Source organism: Heterocephalus glaber, unplaced genomic scaffold (assembly GCF_053883595.1).
Source record: "Heterocephalus glaber isolate CG9 unplaced genomic scaffold, H.glaber_assembly_v1.0 deba00000937, whole genome shotgun sequence".
Taxonomy (NCBI): Eukaryota; Metazoa; Chordata; class Mammalia; order Rodentia; family Bathyergidae; genus Heterocephalus; species Heterocephalus glaber.
Window position 1 is genome coordinate 13,544,242 of NW_028258173.1, and position 20,763 is coordinate 13,565,004.

At 51.6% G+C, this 20,763-nt stretch overlaps 2 protein-coding genes across 2 annotated transcripts in view; both read right to left on the minus strand.

Moving 5' to 3' along the window:
• The window catches only part of Axin2 (axin 2), a 28,775-nt gene extending 27,210 nt beyond the window's left edge, over window positions 1–1,565 (minus strand). Inside the window, exon 1 of the mRNA XM_013067630.3 lies at window positions 751–1,565. Coding sequence (XP_012923084.1) covers window positions 751–1,565 — 815 coding nt within the window. The remainder of the gene's footprint in view (window positions 1–750) is intronic.
• Window positions 1,558–20,763, minus strand: part of Cep112 (centrosomal protein 112) — a 655,204-nt gene continuing 635,998 nt past the window's right edge. Inside the window, exon 28 of the transcript XR_015450293.1 lies at window positions 1,558–1,677. The gene's annotated coding sequence lies outside the window, so the exon portion shown is untranslated. The remainder of the gene's footprint in view (window positions 1,678–20,763) is intronic.

Below are 20,763 nucleotides of genomic sequence, written 5' to 3' on the forward strand. Positions count from 1 at the left end.
TCTGACCTCAGGCTCGAGAGCCTTTAAAACCTGGATTAACAGACCAGCAGACACTAAGGCTAAGGGCCCTTCATTCAAGAAAGTCACTGGCCTTCCCCAGTAGAAGGGCCTTCCCTGAGATAGAAGGGTTTCTTGCTGGGTAAATATCTAATTCTACAAAGAGAACCACAAGCTCAGTCATTAGGCCAACTGTTGTCTCTTACTTTAACACAAAAAGTTCAAAAGCTCCCACTTACCCCTCAGTGGGTCCACACATTATTTCCTGTGCCTTCACCACAACCCAGCTGCCTCCCAGCCACATTACTTCCAACTCTCTGCTGACTAGTGGTGAAATGACCCTTTCCCAAACCAATGCTTAGTGGGTCTGGTGACTCAGAGGCATCAAAAGCTGCTAGGTCCTTTCTCCCTATCACCCCTTCGGAGACTCTTGACCAGGATAATAAGTAACCCACATTAATGAATACTGTTTGCCACTGTTTGAAGTTAGCACGGCAAGACTGCAAGTATTTAGCTGTGCGTGCATCACTTCCACACACACAGGCCCCTTTAAACAACAAAAAGTAAGATCAAAGCATTCATGGCCAGCGGTGCCAGCTCTCAATAGACCTTCGTGAGCCTCTGCAGCACATCCATCCATCCATCCGTCTGTCCATCCACCCGTCCATCCACCCACCCTACTTAACTCGAAACATCTGTGAAGTCAGGACCATCCAGCAAGCCCCACCCATCCAGCCCCTACCAAAATCTTACCTGTATCCATTTTCAACCGTTTCCAGGGACCTCACACCCACTGTGGCCCTCAGGGTTTTGCTGGACAAGCCAACCACAGTAGGTGAAAGTTTGCACTTGAAGTCAGCACAAGTCCACTCCTCTTCTTCATTCAAGGTGGGGAGGTAGCCGCACAACACCTTTAGGCTCCCCAGTCCCGAGTTACTCATGTAGGCTGTGTTTTCTCCCCCACTCCTTACATATTCGAGGTATATATCAGAAGTCAAAAACATCTGGTAGGCATTTTCCTCCATCACCGACTGGATCTCGGTCTGCGCCTGGTCAAACATGATGGAGTCAATCTGTTGCTTCTTGATGCCATCTCTTATGTAGGTCTTGGTGGCAGGTTTCAGCTGCTTGGAGACAATGCTGTTGTTCTCGATGTACCTCTTGTAGATTGCTTTGGCGACTCGCAAAGTTTTAGTATCCTTCAGGTTCATCTGCCTGAACCCATTGCAGGCAAACCAGAAGTCTAAAGTATCCACACATTTCTCCCTCTCCAGGAAGGTCCGGAAGAGGTAAGCACCGTCTTGGTCTCCCAACAAAGAGTGCAAGGACTTCGTCCACCTGGTCAGCGGGGAATCGGGGGATGCCCGCCCCTCTGGCTCCCCCAACCCATCTTCATTCCGCCTGGCGCTGGAGGAGACAGGCATGGGTTTAGTGGCCTGGCCCTTGCCCGCTCCCGGTTGGCACGGAGGAGTCTCCCCTTCTTCCCCGGGCACTGGGGGCCGAGGCGCATCCTCTCGGAAGCTGCTGCTGGGATCCGGCAGGCGAGTCACCAACACCACGCTACTCATGGTTAGTGAGCTCTTCAGTTTGGGAATTCGTTTTCTTCTTCCAGTTCCTCTCAGCACCCCCGCCTGGTCTCTTTCTCTCTCAAGTCAGCAGGGGCTCATCTGAGCCTCCACTCTGGAAAGAAAAGGAAGGGGGGAGGTGGGGAGAGAGAAAAGGGTATTGATCTAATCAAAACCAGATCTACCCAACATCAAAGCAAGAAAGTAAACAGGCTTTTCAACTCCTCAAATTCAAATCAAGCAACCCAGCTATCCACGAGGTGCTCATCTCAAGTATCTGACGCTGCTTTTTCAAAGACGAAATTTGAGCTCCCAGCACACTTTTTGAGGGATGGGGGATGGGGAAGGGGCGGGGAAGGTGAGATGGAATCAGAGGGCGGTGGGCGGCCGAAGGAACCAGGAGGTGTAGGACACAACCTTCCAAAAACCGCCTCAGCCCGGCGCACGCAGCACAACCTAGCGCGCCCCCCTCCCCTGAGAGCATCGACTCCGAAGAGGCGCACTTCCAGCCGCCAGGCTGGGTGCAGGTGAAACCAATTTCGGTAAATTTCCCGTCTCGGCTGTGCACAGATAACTCGAGCTCCAAACATGCCCTTCTCAGGCATCTGGTTCCCATTCCCCCCATCGCCCCCTCCTTGTGCGCTCTCCCTTCCCACCCCCTAAAAATTCTGAAGATCTTCGCCCGAAAGAAGCCTGCCCAGCAAGGGCGGGATGGGCTCCCCGATTCTTAGATCCAGATTGCTTCCCCCACTCCCCGTCCCAGATGTAAATGTTGCTTACTGTCCAACCCAGCCAAGAATCCGGCTCAGTCTATACCTTCACTGCTCCCCCAAACCAGGAACCAACTCACTCAGTCGAGACTCTGATCTTCAAACTTTGCGACAGCAGAGAAACCTCGACCGGCCGCCCCTGCCCCCCAACCCACCTCCCCGAGAGAATCCCACAAAACCGGATCAGAAGCCTTCTCACGCTACTACTGCCTGTGCCAAGAATTTCAAACTCCATTGATCTCAAGCCTGTTTTTTTTGTTTGTTTTCCGCAAGGAAAGTCTCATCCAACCCATAAACAAGCCAATCGCCCTGGAACTGAAGGATCAAACTGAGGAGGGCAGGGGCGGGCCGGGGGATGCGGTGCAGCTCCAGGCGAGAGGCCGCAGACCCTGGGCCTGGGGTGGGTGCACGCCGCCCCTGCCCGGGACTTCAGTCCGCCGGACTGGGTGACGCGGCCCGTGGAGTGGCGTGGCTGCGATAGCGCCGCGCACCCAGGCGGAGGGGAGGTGGGGCGGCCCCGTTACCTGGAAGACGAAGGCCTCCAAGGCTGGGCTCTCATCTCCTTCGAGCCCCTCTGACCCAGTCCCCCGGTCCAAATCCAACTCAACGCCTCCAGAGCCCCAGCGAAAGGAGCGCCGGGCCGGAGCGCCGGGACCGCGCAAGCAGCGCCCTGAGCCCGGGCAGGGGTCCGACCCGGCGCCTCGGCTCGCAGCGGTGCCCGCAGAAGCGCGGAAAGCAGCCGCCTCGTCCCGAAATGGCGACGAGCGGAATATCTGCCTCTCCAGAAAAGGGCCGGGGCGGTCTGGGGAGCAGGGTCCGGGCGGGAGGAGGGACGCAAGGGACACGGGCGCCCAAGGCTCGGGCCGTTCCTGCGCGCAGACTGCGCCTCCGCCAGTGCTCTGGGCCCCTGAGCGCGGACCCGTGGCTGGGAGGGGAGAGGGGAGGAGGAGAGAAGGAGGGGAGTCGGGGCGGGGGAGAGGCGGGGAGGGCAAGCGGGGGGCGCCGCCACTCTTTCATCCCACCTTCCCCAGGCGGTCCCGCGCACACACCCCGACTCACGTCCGCAAGCCTGGAGTCGCGACCCCGAGGGGGTCTGGCCCACTCTCCGCCCCGCCCCCACCTGGAGAAGTCGCCCCGCCGGGCTCCCGGCCACCCCGGCGCTAGGCAGGGGGTTCCGGCTCGGGGAGCGCCGGGCGGCCCGGCCAAGTCCCCCGGAGCGCTGGGCGCCGCGCCCGCCGCTCCCCCTCCGCGCCCGCCCGGAGCGCGCCCCGAAATAGCCGGCCTGCCAACTTCAAAGCGCCGCCCCGCACATCAAAGCGCGCGGGCCGCCCGGCCGCCGCGGCCTCACACTCACCGTGGGTCCGCGCGCTCGCTCCGCGCCGAGCCCTCCCAGGCGCCCCGGCCGGGGCCTCTGCCCCAGCCCCCGGCTTGGCTCGCAGCGGCAGCCCCGGGCCCCCCCGGCCGGCCCGGGCGTCGGGGAACATGGGGAATCGAGCGGCGGGGGAAAGGGTGAGGGAAACAACGCTCGGGGATCAGAGCGAGCCCGCTGCCGGGGTGAGGGCAGAGGCGCGCCCCGCCGCCCCTTTCTGCAGCGATCAGAGCGGGCCTCGCCCCCGCCCCCGCCCGGCCCGGCTCTCCACACCGGTCCGGTTTCCAGCAGTCACTGGGCGCACCAAATGTCCTCCGGGCGCTTCCAACAAAAACTGCGCTGTGGATTTAACTGTGCAGTTCAAAGGCGAGAGCCGAGCGCACGGTCCTGAAAGGGAGGTACGCGCCGGCCGCGCCCCGCCACCCCCCGCGCCCAGCGCCCTCGGCGGCTGCCCGGCCCGCACCCCTGCGCGCGGCCCGGCCCCGTCGGGCCCCTTCCCGCGCCCGCGCCTCTCCCGGCCCCGCGCGGGGCACCCCGGCCCGGCCCGGCCCGAGGGAAGCCCCCTCTGAAGCGGCTCCGCGGGGCCGCGCCGCAGCCCCCACCTTTTACAGCAGGGAGTTCAGCGAGGGAGGCGGGCGCCTCGGCCGCCGGGCGGCCCCGAAGTCCATGGCGGCGAGGGATTATTTTTATTCCCGGTCCGGGCTGTTACTGAGTTGCCAGGACCTTATCAAAGCGCAGCCGGCTCCAGCCGACTCCCCCGGGCCGGGCGCGGGGAGCCAGTGATCCCGCCGCGCCAATCACCGCGGCGCTCGGCCGGCCCGCGCCGCCCGCCTTAAAGGGACAGCGCCCCGTGCCCGCCCCGGCCCGCCCCCGCCGCACGCTCCGCTCGGGGTTAACCCTTGCCCGGCCCTCCTTCGCCCCCTTGCACCCTCTTCCGAGGCCCCCGGGCGTTCCCGGGCGGAGTTCTGATTTCGTCTTTCAAGTTCTCAGACCTCTGTGCTCTAGCCTCCTCCCGGTGCCTGCCCTCGCCCTCTCCAGCTCAGGAATGCAACAGTTTCTTGTAGCAATCTGGCCATCTCAAGAACTGCAAGCAAGCAGATTTTTTTTTTTTCTATCATCAAACACTTTTCTACTTGTATTCAAGTTTCCCTGAAAATTTGGGCTGGGAGGACCTAGTAGGGAAAGTCTCAGCTCTGAGGTTGACTGGCTGAGTGGCACCGAGCAGAAGAGGGCCGGGATGCGTGTGGGCGCTGGCCCGCGGGTATCTTAGTTTGGACCGGTATCGGACCAGTTTGTGGATGTACGGAGATGGGCCTGTAAGTCTGCCAGCCCAGGCCTGAGTGCTAGAGGCTGGAGTGAGTATGCCTCAGTTCCTAAAGATCTAACCCTGGCTCTCGAGCTTGCCTAGCAGTCAGAAGCCTCACTACGCGGACCGCCTCTCTGTAAGGACTACATGCCCATTACTCAGTTCCAAAAGGCCCCATCCGCCCATGTGTTACACATTAAACAGACATGGAATGTCTTTTTCCCCCTTCAGCACACGGCTTTAATGTATTGAAAATTCATTTCATTGTCACCCTTGAATTCCTCCCCACGTGCAACCAAAAATGTTTATAAGGTACAACCTTTTCCTCTCCCTTAAAATAAGAAAATGTGCCAAAACTCAAGGCATTATTTATTTATTCGTCTATTGCTATGGCACGATCTTCATGTGATGACCTAATAAACTTTTCTTCCTTTTAAAAAACAAAAAAGTGTGAACCAAAGGGATCCCCGAAGTAAGGGCACACCTCTTGCCTCACAGGAGCTGTGCAGGCCTTTGGCTCTCCTGTGCCACTCACTTTTTCTTCCTTCACTTTCTTGTTGAACGTAATGGACAACAAGCTTTTATGCATGCAGAGAAGGCCCACTATTAAGCCTTTCGACCAGGCAGGAAAGCTGACTGTGTAGGTTTCCAAAGGAAAAGAGGAATATATGCCACCCATGATCTGCCGGGAAAAAGCAAGCAGCAAGGACGTTGCTCCTCGCCCCTGGCTGTGGGATGTGACCAGGGACTAGGACTAGAGAGCTCTCACAGGCTGTACTACCCAACTGTTGAGTGCCCAGGCAGCAGGGCAGTGGCAGCCCCCTCCCCCAGGCCTGCCTGTGTGTGCGCATGGGCTGCCTTGCCAGGCCAGTGAGGCCAGTGGTCCAAGCTGTGAAATATGGTCCCTTGTGGGAAAGCCAGACAACGAATGTGTTCCCATAATGCATCCTTGAGACATCCGCTAGGTGTGAGGAGGAGACTGGGGTGGGCCAAGGGTCTGGCCTTTCGGAATCCTAGGAAGGCGGATGGCTCACGACTGCCACCAGCCTCCAGCTCCGAGCTGCTAAGGGGAATCCTTCACCCAGGGCACACCCACCCCTTTCTGTGACCCCAGGAGTGGCAACAGCTAACTGTCACTGTGGTTCCTGGGAGTTTTTGGCCCGCAGAGGGTGTTATTACTGGAACAAAAGTGTGGACTGAGGAGATGAATTGCCATAGAAGCATCTACAATCTAAACAGCAGTGGGGGTGTGCGCGTACACCCAGACACACGGCGTGGGGGAGGGGAGACAGAAAAATCAAAACACCCAGAATCAAAATAAACAATGTTCAGAAAGAGGAGGCTTTCGAAAAGGAAGTGGAAACTCAGTCTTCGTGGGTGGTTTTCCTCCCCTCCCACTTGTCCCCACTGACCCTTCGCTGCCCCCCAGGCAGCTGCAATCATCCCAGGCTGAGTTTTAACCAAAGGGCTCTTCTGCTCCCTTATTATCCCAGGCTGCAGCAGCGGAAGGAGGGACTGGGGAGGCCTCTTTGGTTTGCATCTTCTCAGTATCAACTCCTCCAGGAACCGGAACAGGTGCTAGGGTCACCTTAGGCCAATGACCCCATCACCATCACTGCCATCTCACCCCTGCCCTGTCCCCTTCCCCCCAACTCCATATTTAGAGGGACATTTTCCATCCAGCAGGAGGTTGGGCCAACTGCTGAGAAGCCGAGAAGCCGGAAGCCCTCTGGAGCCTATGGGTCTTTGACTACTTGTTGATCATATTTCTAGAGGAGAATCCAAAGCCCTTTGCTTATTCCCAGCCCCTTTCTCAAGATAGCACAGTTTTCCATTTTCCTCTTCTCCCTGGCAGCAGTGCTATCATGTGACTTGTTATAATCCTGCGTGGTTGCCTGGAAACTGGAAAGCAAGGTGATGAACTTCTGCACATGCTCACTCACTCCCCCCACCCCTTCTCTTGAAAGCAAAACCCTACAGAGGACAAACAGCCCACTTTGCCTAAGTGCAGGCAAGTTTAATAAAGCAGACATCGATCCTTTTCTGGAAGGATATACTGAGCTGAAATCCTAGAAGCCCACAAAACAAGGACTGAAGACTTCTTAGGAGGCATCTAGCCAGATCTTCAACCCGTTAGTCAGCCCCACACAAACCACTGTGGAGGAGAAGTCGCACCAGCTGGGTCTTCCAAGCTGCGGAGACCCTGGAGCATTCTCTAAATCTCAGCAACTTCATTTTCCCCCTTTGTAAAAGTGCTGCCTTAGACAGTGTACCTTTGTTTAGGGAAGGAGACATAGGTAACCTTTCCTAAGACTGAAAGTTACCTAACCGCTCCCAGTGCCTTTGCTCACCTGAAGGAGAAAAGCTCCCCTCAAAAGGCTGTTGTGAGCTGAGTAATAAAGTGAATGTAAATGCCTGGCGTATGCTTGACACAGATTAGTTTTTCAAAACATGGTGGTGGTTTTGTTTGTGTCCACACTGGAGATCAAACCCAGGACTTTGCATGCACTAGGAAAGTCTTCACTGCTGAGTTCCATCCCCAGCCCCACAGTGGTTATTTCTGCAGGGTCATCTTTCCCTCAAGAATCTGCTACATGTTCCTTGTTCTGGGAGGAAACTCACTGATGGCAGAGCACAGATACTCTCCAGCTAAGAGCCAACAGTGACCCAGGAAGCTGACCACAGAGGGGCCTGCAGAAGAAGAGCCCGAGAAAGCTTCGCCTTTCTGCCATCTTTCAATGACTGCCCAGGTCCAAAGGAAGGAACAGAATTCTCCAGCCCAACGGCCCTTGGAGTGTTATCTAACCCCACCCATCACTTGGAAGGTGAGGAAGGTTACACAAAGGCAGCCTGAGAAATTTCCCCAGGATCACTTTGCCCTTGTCAGAGCCAAGCCAGAGCTTTCTAGGGTCTTGACACCAGGCCCATCCTCTTTTTCCTCCCCCATGGGGAGGAGACACAGGGCAGTGCTGGCCGAGAACAGGGCCTGAGCATCGGGAGGCCTTGGTTTTCACATCAAGGCTCATAAATACAGTGAGGATGCTTTCCTACAAGAATGGCTGTGGGAAGCTTAGTGTGGTAGTGCACTCCTGCAATCCCAGAACTTGGGAGGCTGAGGCAGGAGGATCACTGTGAATTCGAAGACAACCTGGGCTACATTAGTGAGTTCAAGAGCAGCCTGGACAACATAGTGAGACCCTGTCTCTAAAAACCAAAACAAACCAAAATGGCGACAGGGCTTTGGCCTGAAACTCCACAGAAACACATTCTGCACCCCTGCACAGGCCCCTTTCCCCATAGCACTGGGCTGCAGTCAGCTGGCCCTGGAGGGTGCTGGAGTCTGTTATCCAGCAGGCTGTCTCCATGGGCACCTGGGGTGGGGAGTAGGTCCATCTCAGGGAGCACTGACTCCCTTCGAGCCTCAGAGAAGGAGCGAGGGAGTAACATTCAACTTCCTGCCACTTTCTTCCTTCTTCCTCTACACCTGGCAAGGAGGCTCGATGAATGCCAAGGTGGAGATTTTGAAGCCACAAGGGGAAAAGTAAGGTTTCCTTAACAAATTCTAATCACAGAGGGTGAAGGGAGGGCAGGGGAATGGGGAAAAAATAAGAACCAAGATATATCCTGTCAAGGTACAAGATCCCAGTGATGAATGTAACTGTTTTGTGTACCTAAAGTGTACCAATAAACTTAATGGAAACAAAACGAAATTCTAATCACAGAAATGTCAGGGAAACTTATTTGTTAATAAAATTATTGTTACTACATGAAATTTAAAATACTATTAATAACTCAAAACTCCCTAATTTGATTTTTTTCTTGCAGTACAGTATGGGGATTAAACTCAGGGCCTTTACCCTTTGATACATCCCTACCCCTTCTTTGTTTTTTATTTTGAGACACAGTCTCGTTAAGTCACTAAATTGCCCAGGCAGGGCTCAAACTTTCGATCCTCCTGCCTCAGCCTCCCAGAGTGCTGGGATTACAGGGTTCCACCAACACCCTTGGCTTTGATTTCTTTTCTAAAGTCTTCAATTTTTTTTTTTTTTTTGGTACAGGGGATCGAACTCGGGTCCTTGCGCTTGCGCAGCAGGCAACGAAACCACTGAGCTAAATCCCTGGCCCTAAAGTCTTCAGTATTTATTACAAATGGACCTACAAGCTGCTGAATTTTTCAGCATCTCACCATTCATTAATTTGGAATTCATATTGTATTGATGATAAGAGATCATCAATATAAAAACTAATCCAGAAAGTTTGTTTTTTAAAAGTTATCCTTCCCAGAGTATCACACACCAACAAACAGGCATCTCTTTGGTCATTTTCAGAAAAGGAAATGAAAAATAGGAGAAACTTCCTCCCACCCTACCCCCATCCCTCTCCTTTTTTTGTTTTTATTTTTATTTTATTTTTTGGTACTAGGGATCGAACTTGGGTCCTTGTGCTTGGGCAGCAGGCAGCGAAACCACTGAGCTAAATCCCTGGCCCCCTCTCCTTTTTTTAAAGACAGCATCTAGCTATGTAGTCCAGGCTGGCCTGGGACTTGGGGCAATCCTCCTGCCTCAGCCTCCTGAGTGCTGAGACTATGGGTGTGCACTACCACGCCCACCTTTTTTTCTTTTTCTAAGTACTAGGGATTAAAGCCAGGGTCTTCACACTGAGCTACATCCCCAGTCCTGTTTAAACGCTTTTTATAATTTGAGACAAGTTCTCACTAAATCACTAAGTTGCCCAGGCTGACCTTGAACTTGCAATCTTCCTGCCTTGACTCCTGAGTAGCTGGGATTACAGGCATGTGCCACCCTGCCCAGCTGGCTTCCATTTTGCTCATTTGAAATGTATTCTGGGAAATAAAGCTTAGCTGAACTTGAAATAAGTTTCTTTGCTCTGTCACATCCTTTCACTGTTTGTTGATTTGCTCCGAGTATTGCTGCGTGCTGACTCAGGGCTCCGAAGGATTCGCTAAACAGGACAGGAGCCCTGGCAGAATCCCAGCCAGCCCCCAGCACTTCCTGGGCATTGCTCCACATCAAGGAACCTGCTCTGTGCCACCAGCCACCAGCATTCTGCTTTGTTCTCTGATCTGCTGCTGCTGGAGACTTGGCTCACCCCTAACCTCCTGGCCTCAACACACTCACGTAGTATAAGATGCCTGGCCAGCTCCTTTCAAGAAGTCTACACTGGCTCTCTATTCTTCCTTACCTCCTGTTGCCTGTTCAGCACGTAGATTCTCTTCCATGAAAGCCAAGTCCTGATTGTGAACTCACGGGAGCCACGCAGACCTGAGCATTGCTCCGCTTACTGCCGCTCTCTCTTCTGCTCCAATGCACTCTGGCTTATCTGAGGCCATCTCTTCCTCCACTCATCCCTCTTTCCCAGCTTCTGCCCCAGGAATTGCCCTAAGCTGTCTAGAGACCAGGGCTTCCGGAAGCTATGGGCGGAGGCCACTTTCACAATCCTCCTTCATCATCTCCACTCTCAGGCCACCTCCAGTTGAACATACTTAAAACCAAGCCTACTTGGTCCCTCATTGGAATTTGCCACCCTTCTGTTAGGCAGCGAATTCACCTTCCCCAGCTGAGTTAGAAACTTGGGCCACTCACTTCTAGACTCCTCTGTCTCCCTCAAGCACCCCATTCATTTGCCTGGCTTTGTTGGTTCTGCCCCCTAAAAATCTCCTAGCATCACCTCCTTGTCCCCAGATCCACGACAGCTCTTATCATTTCTTGCTGGGAGTAGCAACGTGTTTGAACTCTTCTCCATGCTGCCGTGTGGAGCGTGTGCCCCTGTTCCCGCTTACATGCTGCTACCACAGACAGCGCTCCGCATGGCACCACTCTCTAGCTTCAAAATCCTCCCCTGGCTGCACTAACCTTCAGGATAAGCCCCAAACCCCGAGCCTAGCGCACACCCATCTCCAGCTTGTCACCTGCTGCCATCGCTATGTCCTGCCATATGCAGCCCCTCCCTGCCTCATGCCTTCCTGTGCATGCTGCATTTTTGCAACAGGTCCCCTGACTGGCTGGCCACTCGCCAGCTTCTCCGCTCCTATCGGGCTTGCCCCTGGCCTGGAGTGGCTCCCTCTCCTCTTTGCCCCGAAGCGCTTGGGCCTCATCCATGGAGCCCTGATTGCTGCACTGCTCTGTCTCACTCACTCAACCACAAGGCTCTGAGGATGACACTTCCATCCCTGATCCCAGTACCTGGCACAAAATAGAATAGATTTTGAATAGATTTCGGACAAGAATAATATGTGAAATCACATATCATAACAGCTGGCGAAATGTGTGCACCAGCTACTCTGAGCTGATGCTGGCCAAGCAGGGGCACTGCAGATTCCAGCCCTTAGTGTCTGTACCCCAGCAGCTGCCAGTGGCACCACTAAATCGCCCCCCCCGGTGATCCCCACTTCTTGGCATTACACCCTGTGTGGCTCCCTCCCCTGGGCACAGGTGGGATTGGCTGACTCTCTTTTGACATAGAATTTGGCAGACGATGGACTATTCCTCCGAGATGGGATTATAAGAAGATTTAGATGCTTTTCCTGGGATCAGGAGGCAGCCCTCACACCAAGCAAGTGGAAGATCCGGAAACCACCCTCTATCTGGCCAAGACTTTGATGACCCTGGATTGCCTGCACCCTCGTGGGGAAGCTTGAGCTAAGCCAAGTTCAGATTCTGAACCCACAGAGTAGGAGCCATCCTTTGGGGGAGAGAGTAGCAAAAACTTTTGCCCTGTTGGCTGATATTACTAATGCTAAGAACCAAGATATAAGACGTACCAGTGACATGACCCTTCTCTGTACCTTTTAGATGACAGTGTGCTGATGGAGAATATCAACAAGGGGAACCTGGCAACAGTTAGAACGTGTTTGAAGTTCTCCAAGGGTTACTGCAAGTTTTCATAAGATAAATCAGACTTCTCCAAATAGACTATGAAATGAAAATCAAATCACCATGAGATTTTTGTGAGTTACAGGATGGAGACATTTAATCAAACTCAAAACCAACATTTGCTTTACTTGCATCTTTTCCTAAGTTTTTTCCTTAAGTAGAGAGGCAGAACCTATTGGTTTAGAAGGCAAATATTGTCATTTGTTCTATTGCATTCAACTTTTTTTTATTTTTTGCATTCAACTTTAAAAGAGAAATAGATTTTTTTCACTGAACTGATAGGAAACTAGGGAGAAAGAAGCTAATGAAAGTATACTTCTGATTTAAATGTGGTGCCCAGAGCAACATGAGCATGGGGCTATTGCTTGGAATGACAGTTTTGGAAAGCAAACCAGGATGCCTGTCAATAAATTTAGATGGGGCGGAGGTGGAAGTTGCCCAGCACGACTTTGGAGAAGTCTTTTATTATTTGATGACTATTTTAATGATGGGGGTGCCCTGGAGGCAATTCCTCTGATCCAACAAGGACAAACTGTTCAAGAGTAATATGGTGCAGTGGATCACATTGGTTTTCTTTGCAAAAACTTTATCATGAGTAAAACTAAAGGTGGGAATTGAGTCCTGCTTCCTATCCTGGTGCCCTCTTGAGAAATACTTTCATAGATACCTTTTTGGGCACAGAAAAATACATTATTGAAACTATAAAATCCAGCTTGATAGCCTAATGAATCACACAAACATGTCAGGGATATTAGAAAAACATTAAGTGGAACAGAAACAAGGATACAGCTAGTCGGGGTTTTCAGGCGAGGAAGGCAAGGTCCCAATGTCAGCAGACCAAGGAGAAACAGGTAAGGCAAGGGAGCTCATCGTTTTTTTTCTTTAGAACTGGGGAAGGGGCCTTCACACTGAGTTCCATTCCTAGCCCTCAAAAAATGTTTTTTATTTTGAGACGGGTTCTTGCTAAATCGCTAAGTTGCCCAAGCAGGGTTCGAATTTGCAATCCTCCTGCTGCTGCCTCCCAGATTGCTGAAGCTACATACAGGCAGGCGCTACTACACCTGGCTAAAAGAACAAATCTTTTCTGATAATATTGTTTTCTCTCACTCTAAACTGGCTCTTTTTCCAGAGAATCAATTTACTCCTTATGTTAAATCTTTTCTCTCTCTTCTTTCCCTTCCTTCCTTCCTTCCTTCTTTCTTTCTTTCTTTCCTTCTTTCTTTCTTCTTTCTTTCTTTTTGGAGACAGGTCTCACTATATAGTTTGTCTAGCCTAGAATCCACTACATAGCCCAGGCTGGCATGGAACTCTCAGCCATTCTCCTGTCTCAGCCTCTTGACTGCCAGGCTTATAGGTGTGTGCCACCACACGCAGCTGCCTACTCTCATAAAGCTTTTCATATGAATCCAGAAATTCACAACTCAGAAAATGATCAAGATCGGGCATCCAGAATGATACAGTCACAAAGAGCAGCATGTGGAGAGTGAGGAGGACTTAAGTCTCCCTCGGACCCCTTCGCCAGCTAAGGCCAGCAAAGACCAGGGATGACTTGCCAGGGAGTGATGGGAGGGGTGAGAAGGCAGGTGCCAGACAGCGGCCTGCTTTGGAGGGGGAGGGACAGGTCAGTGTCCTGGGGTGGCTGTTTGGAAGGCACCCTGGGGAAAGGGCGCAGAAAGGCACGCGAGTGGAGCCCCCCGCCACCCAGGAAGCGAGTGTGGGGCAGGTGTGGACCAACTGGGAGTCCTCTCCTCGACCATTTCCGCCTTCACAGGCAGGCGGCCACCCACTTGGTGAAGGTCGAGCAGCTGCTGCACCCGAACTTGGAGTTCTCCAACTGACCCGACCTCCCCCACCCCACCCCTTGAGCTTTGACCTTTTCTACCCCCACACAGGCTGCTTCCTGTCCCATCCGGCCATCCGCAGGGGGTCCCCTGCTCTGAATGCCCCTGTGAGAAGGTGTGAGCCTTCACCTCTGCAGGACAAGGGAGGGCCCTGCGTGTCCTGGACGGCAGCTCTGCCCAAGAAGGGCCTGGCATTTCCCAGGAAGAAAGAGTGTGCCCAGCGCAGCAGGCACCAGGCCCCTATGGAGCGGGAAGGGCAGAGCCTCAGCCCTCAGCTGCTGCCCGACCCAGCTGCAGGCGGAGAGGGTGAAGGCTGTAACCCAGAGGGTATTTCAGGTTTTTTGTTTGCTTTTTTGAGACAGGGTCTCACTTTGTAGCTCAGGCTGGTCTGGAACTCACAGCAATCCTCCTGCCTCATCTCCTGGGTGCTGGGAGGGATTACAGGCCCGAGAGACAGGGTGGGCTAGGAAAGCACTGTATCGCGGCCATAGCAGTTAGGAACAGGATTTGAAAAGGCCCCAAGCCTGAGAAAGAGCTGCCTTTTTCAGAAATCTGTGAAAACTGAGAGGCAAGGAGGTCAGGCTGGCCCTGCTGCGCTTGGTAGAGCATGTGGAGAGATCCTTCCTTCCCTTTGTTTCCTCCTTTCCTGCTATCATCATCCTCATCCTCATTTTGTGGTGGTATTAGGGATTGCACCCAGGGCCTTTGCACTGAGCTACATCCCCAGCCCTTTTCCTTTCCTTCTTTATTTTTATTTTTAATTTTGAGACAGGGTCTCGTTAAATCTCTAAGTTGCCCAGGCTGGGCTCAAATTTGCAGTCTTCCTGCCTCAGCCTCCCAGAGTGCTGGGATCACAGGCATATGCCTCCACACCCGGGTGAGAGATGTTTTCTTTATCCTATGGTATGAAGACGAGCCAGGGACTTGAGCTCAGTGGTTAGACATGAGGCTCTGGAAGTAGCTGGCCCCGCCCAAGGAGAGGGCTGTCTTCTCTCTGTGGGTTTCCCTGTGTGTAAAAGGGGCCCGAGGACTGCTGGGAGGATTAAGTCAGATCCTACAGCACAGTGCTCAGAACACCAGCCCCGGACCATTCAGTAAGGGTGAGACTCCTTAGGGACAAAGTAGGGTGGGCATCCTAGGCTGGACCCTGCTGTCCTCCAGGGACACCTTTCCTGGAGGACGCCTGGGCTCTTTGGGACCCTCTTCCTTTAATTAAAAGTGGGAGTAAAATAAGGGCCTAGTTAAGGTGAGGTTTGCGTGGAAGCATTCCAGCCAGTAAATTTAGTTCCTGGAAGATGGGAACCCTGGGCTTTCTGGCACAGATGTCTTCCCAAGACCCTTGGAGATTTCAGCATCCGGGGAATCTTCTCATTGCCCGCCGCCAGTCTGCAGCCAGGGGCAGGGGCTGCGGCAACTCCCTGTCCCCGGCTTCCCTTGCTGCAGAGACAGGTACAGTTAGCCCTCCTCATCCACCCATTCCGAATCCGTGGATTCAACCGACTTCAGGTCGAAAATATGTGCGGAAAAAAAAGCGGGGCTGTGCTAAACACGGGCACTTTGTCTCGTGACTATTCCCCAGACGGAATAACAAGGATTAGTTGTTAGCGTTCGCCTTGCATCAAGCAGGGAAGCGTAGGTAGTGGCCGTGCACAGGTTACAGGCAAGCACCGCAGCCTGGAAATAAGGCATCACTCTGCCTCTGACTTTGGTGTGCGGGGCGTCCTGGAGTCCATGCCCTGTGGACACGGAGGGCTGACTGCACTTGCAAGTGGTCAGCTGTTCTCTCCCTCAACTCCGAATCCTGTACATCAGCAGCCCCAGCCCTGCTGGGTCCCCTCATCCCGCCAACCACTCCCTCCAGACTTCTCCCCAGCGCTAGCGTCAGAGCAGCACGGACTTTTGCGCTAGCTACAATTTTTTCTGGGTATGGTGGCTCACTCCCATAATCTCAACGGTCTAGGAGGCTGAGGCAAGAGGATCAAAGTTCGAGTCCAGCGTGGGCAATTTTGTGACATAGTGAGTCCCCATCTCAAAATAAAGTTTTTATTTTTATTTTTATTATTTTTTAATGTTTTTATTTTTTGGTACCGGGGATCGAACTTGGGACCTTGTGCTTTCGAGGCAGGCGGTGGAACCACTGAGCTAAATCCCCGGCCCAAAATAAAGTTTTTAAAGAGGGGGCTGGGAATGTGCAAAGCTCAGTGGAAAGGCCCTGGCTTTAATCCCAGTATGGGAAGGAAGGAAGGAAGGAAGGAAGGAAGGAAGGAAGGAAGGAAGGAAGGAAAGAAAGAAAGAAAGACCCAGTGTATAATTGTTATTGATCCTCCCCAAGGCTGTATAATGGGCTTGGCAGGGGGAGGGTGGAGTCTGAGGGGGGAGCCCAGGAGAGCACAGATGCTGTTCTGGTGTCTTCTCAGCCCAAAGGCTCTGGCAGCACCCCCTGACTCCCCCCTCCTGCAAAGGTTAGCACAATGGTTAAGAGACTACACAGCACATGTTGGGTCTCTTGTCTTAGCAATTGTGTGATGATTAAGTCATGACGACTAAATTCATGGGGTCTTTCTCCTGCACCTTTGTTGGTCTTTTTGTAAATCCTGCAAGATGGTGGGCTTTATCAATTCCTTTGGTATAGATTCCATTTGTCATTCAACTTCTGCATCAAGAAAGAGGTTTGTTCAAAGAGAACCCTTCAGCAGGTGGTGGTGGGATGGCCGAAAGCTCTCCAGCCTTCCTACTGGGTGTATTTCCTGTTGCTGAGGGGTCCTAGGCACTGCACGCTCTCCCCACAGCAGGGCTGTCCATGCATGTGGTCTGTGAGGCTGACTGTGGTATCTTGGTGTTGTTGGTGGCATTATGCAACCCCCAGGCCAGATGGGAGGTTTAAAAGTAGATGACAGAAGCCAGGTGCACACCTGTAATTCCACCACTCTGTGATGCTGAGGCAAAGTACTGCAAGTTTGAGTCCAGCCTGGGTAGCTTAGGGACTTAATAAGACCCTGTCTCAAAAAAAGAGGGGGGGGCTGGGGATGTAGCTCCGTTGAAAGGCTCTGGGTTCAATCCCCAGTACTACAAGCAAACAAAGAAGACAGGAGCCAGAGCCAGAGCCTGAGACCAAACCCCTAGAGGCTCCTCTCCAGCCCTCTGAGCACTGGACTATGGACTCAGTGTCCCTCCACACCTTGTTCACTTTCTCCTTGCTGTGCCTTTGCTGTACCCTTTGCCTCTGCCTGGGCTACCTGTCCTCTTGCTGTGTGAGCCTGGCAGGGGTCCACATGTCTGGGAGACTCCTTGTCCTGGGTTCCCAGAACCTCTTGGGAGAGCCCCATCAAAGAACACAGAAGGTCCCCAACTTGAAACTATACTACAAAGCTGCTGTGATAAAAACAGCATGGTACTGGCAAAGAAACAGATCTGAGGACCAGTGGAACAGATTAGAAGATGAAGAAACAACTCCAGACACACTCAGCCACCTCATCTTTGACAAAGGAGCCAACCATCTTCACTGGAGGAAAGATAGCCTCTTTAATAAATGGTGTGGGAAAAACTGGATTTCAACCTGCCAAAGATTAATACTAGACCTATATCTCTCACCATGCATTAAACTAAAATCCAGGTGGATTAAAGATCTAAATGTTAAAACAGAAACACTAAACCTGCTGGAAGATAACTTAGGTAGAACTCTTGAAGACATTGGCATAGGAAATGAATTTATGAACAAAATCTCAGTAGCACAAGAACTAGCACAAAGAATCAACAACTGGGATCTCATTGTATTAAAAAGCTGCGTTTCAAGAGAAACCACCAACAGAGCTAAGAGACATCCTACAATGTGGGAAAAAAATTTTACCAGCTACTCCTCAAAGGACTACTATCTAGAATCTATGAAGAACTTAAAAAAAAAAGAACCCCCCCAAATATAAAGACCCAATTCAAAAATGGGCATCTAAAATGAACAGACATTTCTCAGACAAAGAAGTAAAAGCAGTAAATAAACATATGAAAAAATGTTCAACATCACTGGTCATTTGAGAGACACAGATGAAAACAACACTGAGATTCCACCTCACCCCACAAAGAATGGCTGCTGTCAAGAAACCAACCAATAATAAATGCTGGCGGGGCTGTGGGGAGAAAGGAACCCTTCTCTGTTGTTGGTGGGAGTTCAGACTGGTGCAACCACTGTGGAAATCAGTATGGAGATACCTCAAAGAACTAGGACTAGAGGTCCCATTTGACCTAGCTATTCCCCTGCTGGGAATCTTCTCAAAAGAGTTAAAAGCATCGTACCACAGAGATATATGTGCACCCATGTTTCTAGCAGCACAGTTTGTAATAGCTAAAGCTTGGAAACAAGCGCTTATCAACTGGAGACTGGCTTAAGAAGATGTGTGTGTGTGCTTTTTTTAAATAAAATGAAGTACTACTCAGCCATAAAGAACAAGAAACTAGAGACATTTAGAGCTAAGTTGGTGCACATTGAGGCCATGCTCTGTTTTTTTCTTTTTGGTACTGGGGATTGAACTCAGGACCTTGCCCTTTCAAGGCAGACGGTGGAACCACTGAGCTAAATCCCCAGCCCCAAGGCCATATTCTTAAGTGAAATCAATAGCACACACATGTGTAAATACTGAATTGTTTTTCTGGTGTGAGAAACTAAAAGTGTAAATAAGGATCAAAATGTATAATAGATAATGTGTCATAGGAAGAAAAGGTCTAAAGGGGTAGGGGAAGTGGGAGGGGTAGGGGAAAGGAAAATAAATATAAGAAAAGGAAGAAAATGGAAACAAAGTCTTTGTAAAGAGGGAGGGGTGGAGGGGTTGAAAGGTGGGCAGGGGAATGGGGAAAAAAATAAGAACCAAGATAGATCATGTAAAGGTACAAGATCCCAATGATGAATGTAACTATATTGTATACCTAAAATGTACCAATAAACTTTTTCTTTTCTTTTCTTTTTTTTTTTGTAGTGGGGATCGAACTCGGGTCCTTGCACTTGCGAGGCAGGCAGTGGAACCACTGAACCAAGGAACTTATTGAAAAAAAGGTCAAAGGCAAAACAAAAGATTAATTGCCTGCCAAGATGATTCTTAAAACTTAGCTTCCGGGAGTGCTGGGCAGGGAAAGTCAATAACCTTGCTGCCTTTAAGACTTCAAAATCAATGCAGGTGAGTACCTTAACCACAGACAATAAAATTGTCACTAGAAAGGACACAAAAGGCCAGGTATGGTGGCATATGCCTATGATTCCAGCACTCAAGAGGCTGAGACAGGAGGATCGCTTCAAGTGTGAGGCCAGCCTGATCTATGGGAAGAAGACCCTGTCTCATAAATCAAAAACAAAACAAATAAACAAAAAAACCCAAACCAAGCTGGGCATGGTGGTGCATGCCTGTAATCACAACACTTGGGAGGCTGAGGCAGGAGGACCGCTGCAAGTTCGAGGCCAGTCTGGGCTCCATAGTGAGCTCAAGTCCAGCCTGAACTGCACAGTGAGACCTTGTCTCAAAACAAAACAAAAACAACAACAAACCAAAACCAAACCCACTTTGTATCCTTTCCTTTAGTCCTTGAAGCCAGAACCATGTCCAACTTGACAGGAATTTACTGTTGAAAGGAAGAAAGGGAGACAAAATAAAAAGGGAGAAGGAAGTTTTTGGATTTGGGAAGCACTTGACTTTTTTTCCCTCTAGGACTAAGGATTGAACCCAGGGCCCTGTGCTGAGCTACATCCCAGTCTTTTTAAATTTTTATTTTGAGACAAGGTCTCACTAAGCTCCACAGGGGATGACTAGAACAGGTCATCTTCCTGCCTCAGCTTCCCAAGGTGCTGGAGTCCAGTTGTGTGCCACCATGTGGGGCTGGGAAGCACTTGACCTTGACAGAGGGTCCGGGTGCATTTGCAGGGGCTTATTGCAGCTCCTGTGCTGGTGGAGCCTGGCGGAGGGGAGGGAGCCGATGGCCTCGCAGTGTGCACAGATGCAGTGCAAGGATTCTTGGCCTTGTCCTCCTGATGCTGGAGGAATGTGCAGGGGCAGAGCGGGGCAAGGGGGACATTCTGGGGGTTTCCAGCTGGACTCTCAGGCTTAGCCTTGCTCAGTCTGGGAAAGTGGAAAGGGCCTCCCAGGGCTTGGGGGACCAGTCCTGCGGACTTTACTGACTTCTCTTCCTCCACTTGCCAGTTGGCCTGGGGGCTGAGTCCTTCCCCAGGATGCTGGACGGGTGCGCTTGCCCTCCACCCCTCTGGTTCCCCATGGCTCCAGCAGAGGGGAAGGGATCTATCTGGTGGGTTTGGGAGACTAAGCAGCGGTTGCTCTGAAGCATTTTGGAGCTCTACCCCTGCCTCTCTGTCTCCCTTTGGGGCTGGCCTGCAAAACACCCCCTTCTTCTCCAAAATTCCAGACCCAAAGTTAGCCAGAGCAGACTCCACTGGGCAGAGAGACCCAAGGCTGCCCTGTGTACAGGTGTCAGGTATTCAGCTAACTGGGATCTAGCTCTAGGAAGCTAATTATGCTGTATATTCCCAGATACTTATTTGATCAGCAGTGAACTTGGCATTTCATATCCATCTGCCAGACTTTATGGGCCACAGATGGACCATTGACACCTTTCTATATCTACTCTCAATTTGCTCTGTGTTTGGCAGAGAAAAGAGGTGCTATTTATCAGCGCCCTGAAACTTCGACACCCAATTTATAAGTTGTTGCCGGCTGGGCATGGTGGCTCATGTCTGTAGTCTCAGCACTTAGGAGCCTGAGGCAGAAGGATCACTTTGAGTTCGAGGCCAGGATAGGCTTTCGAGGCCAGGATAGCCTACTTAGTAAATTCAAGGCCAGCCTGAGCTACATAGAGAGATCCTGTCTCTATATAAATAAATAAATAAATAAATAAATAAATAAATAAATGTCTGTTGTTTCCTCTATTAAAATTTTATTTTATTTATTTGCGGTATCGGGATTGAACTCAGGACTTTGTGCTTGCGAAGCAGGTGTGGCCCTATTCAAATTTTTTTTCAAAAAGATGGACCT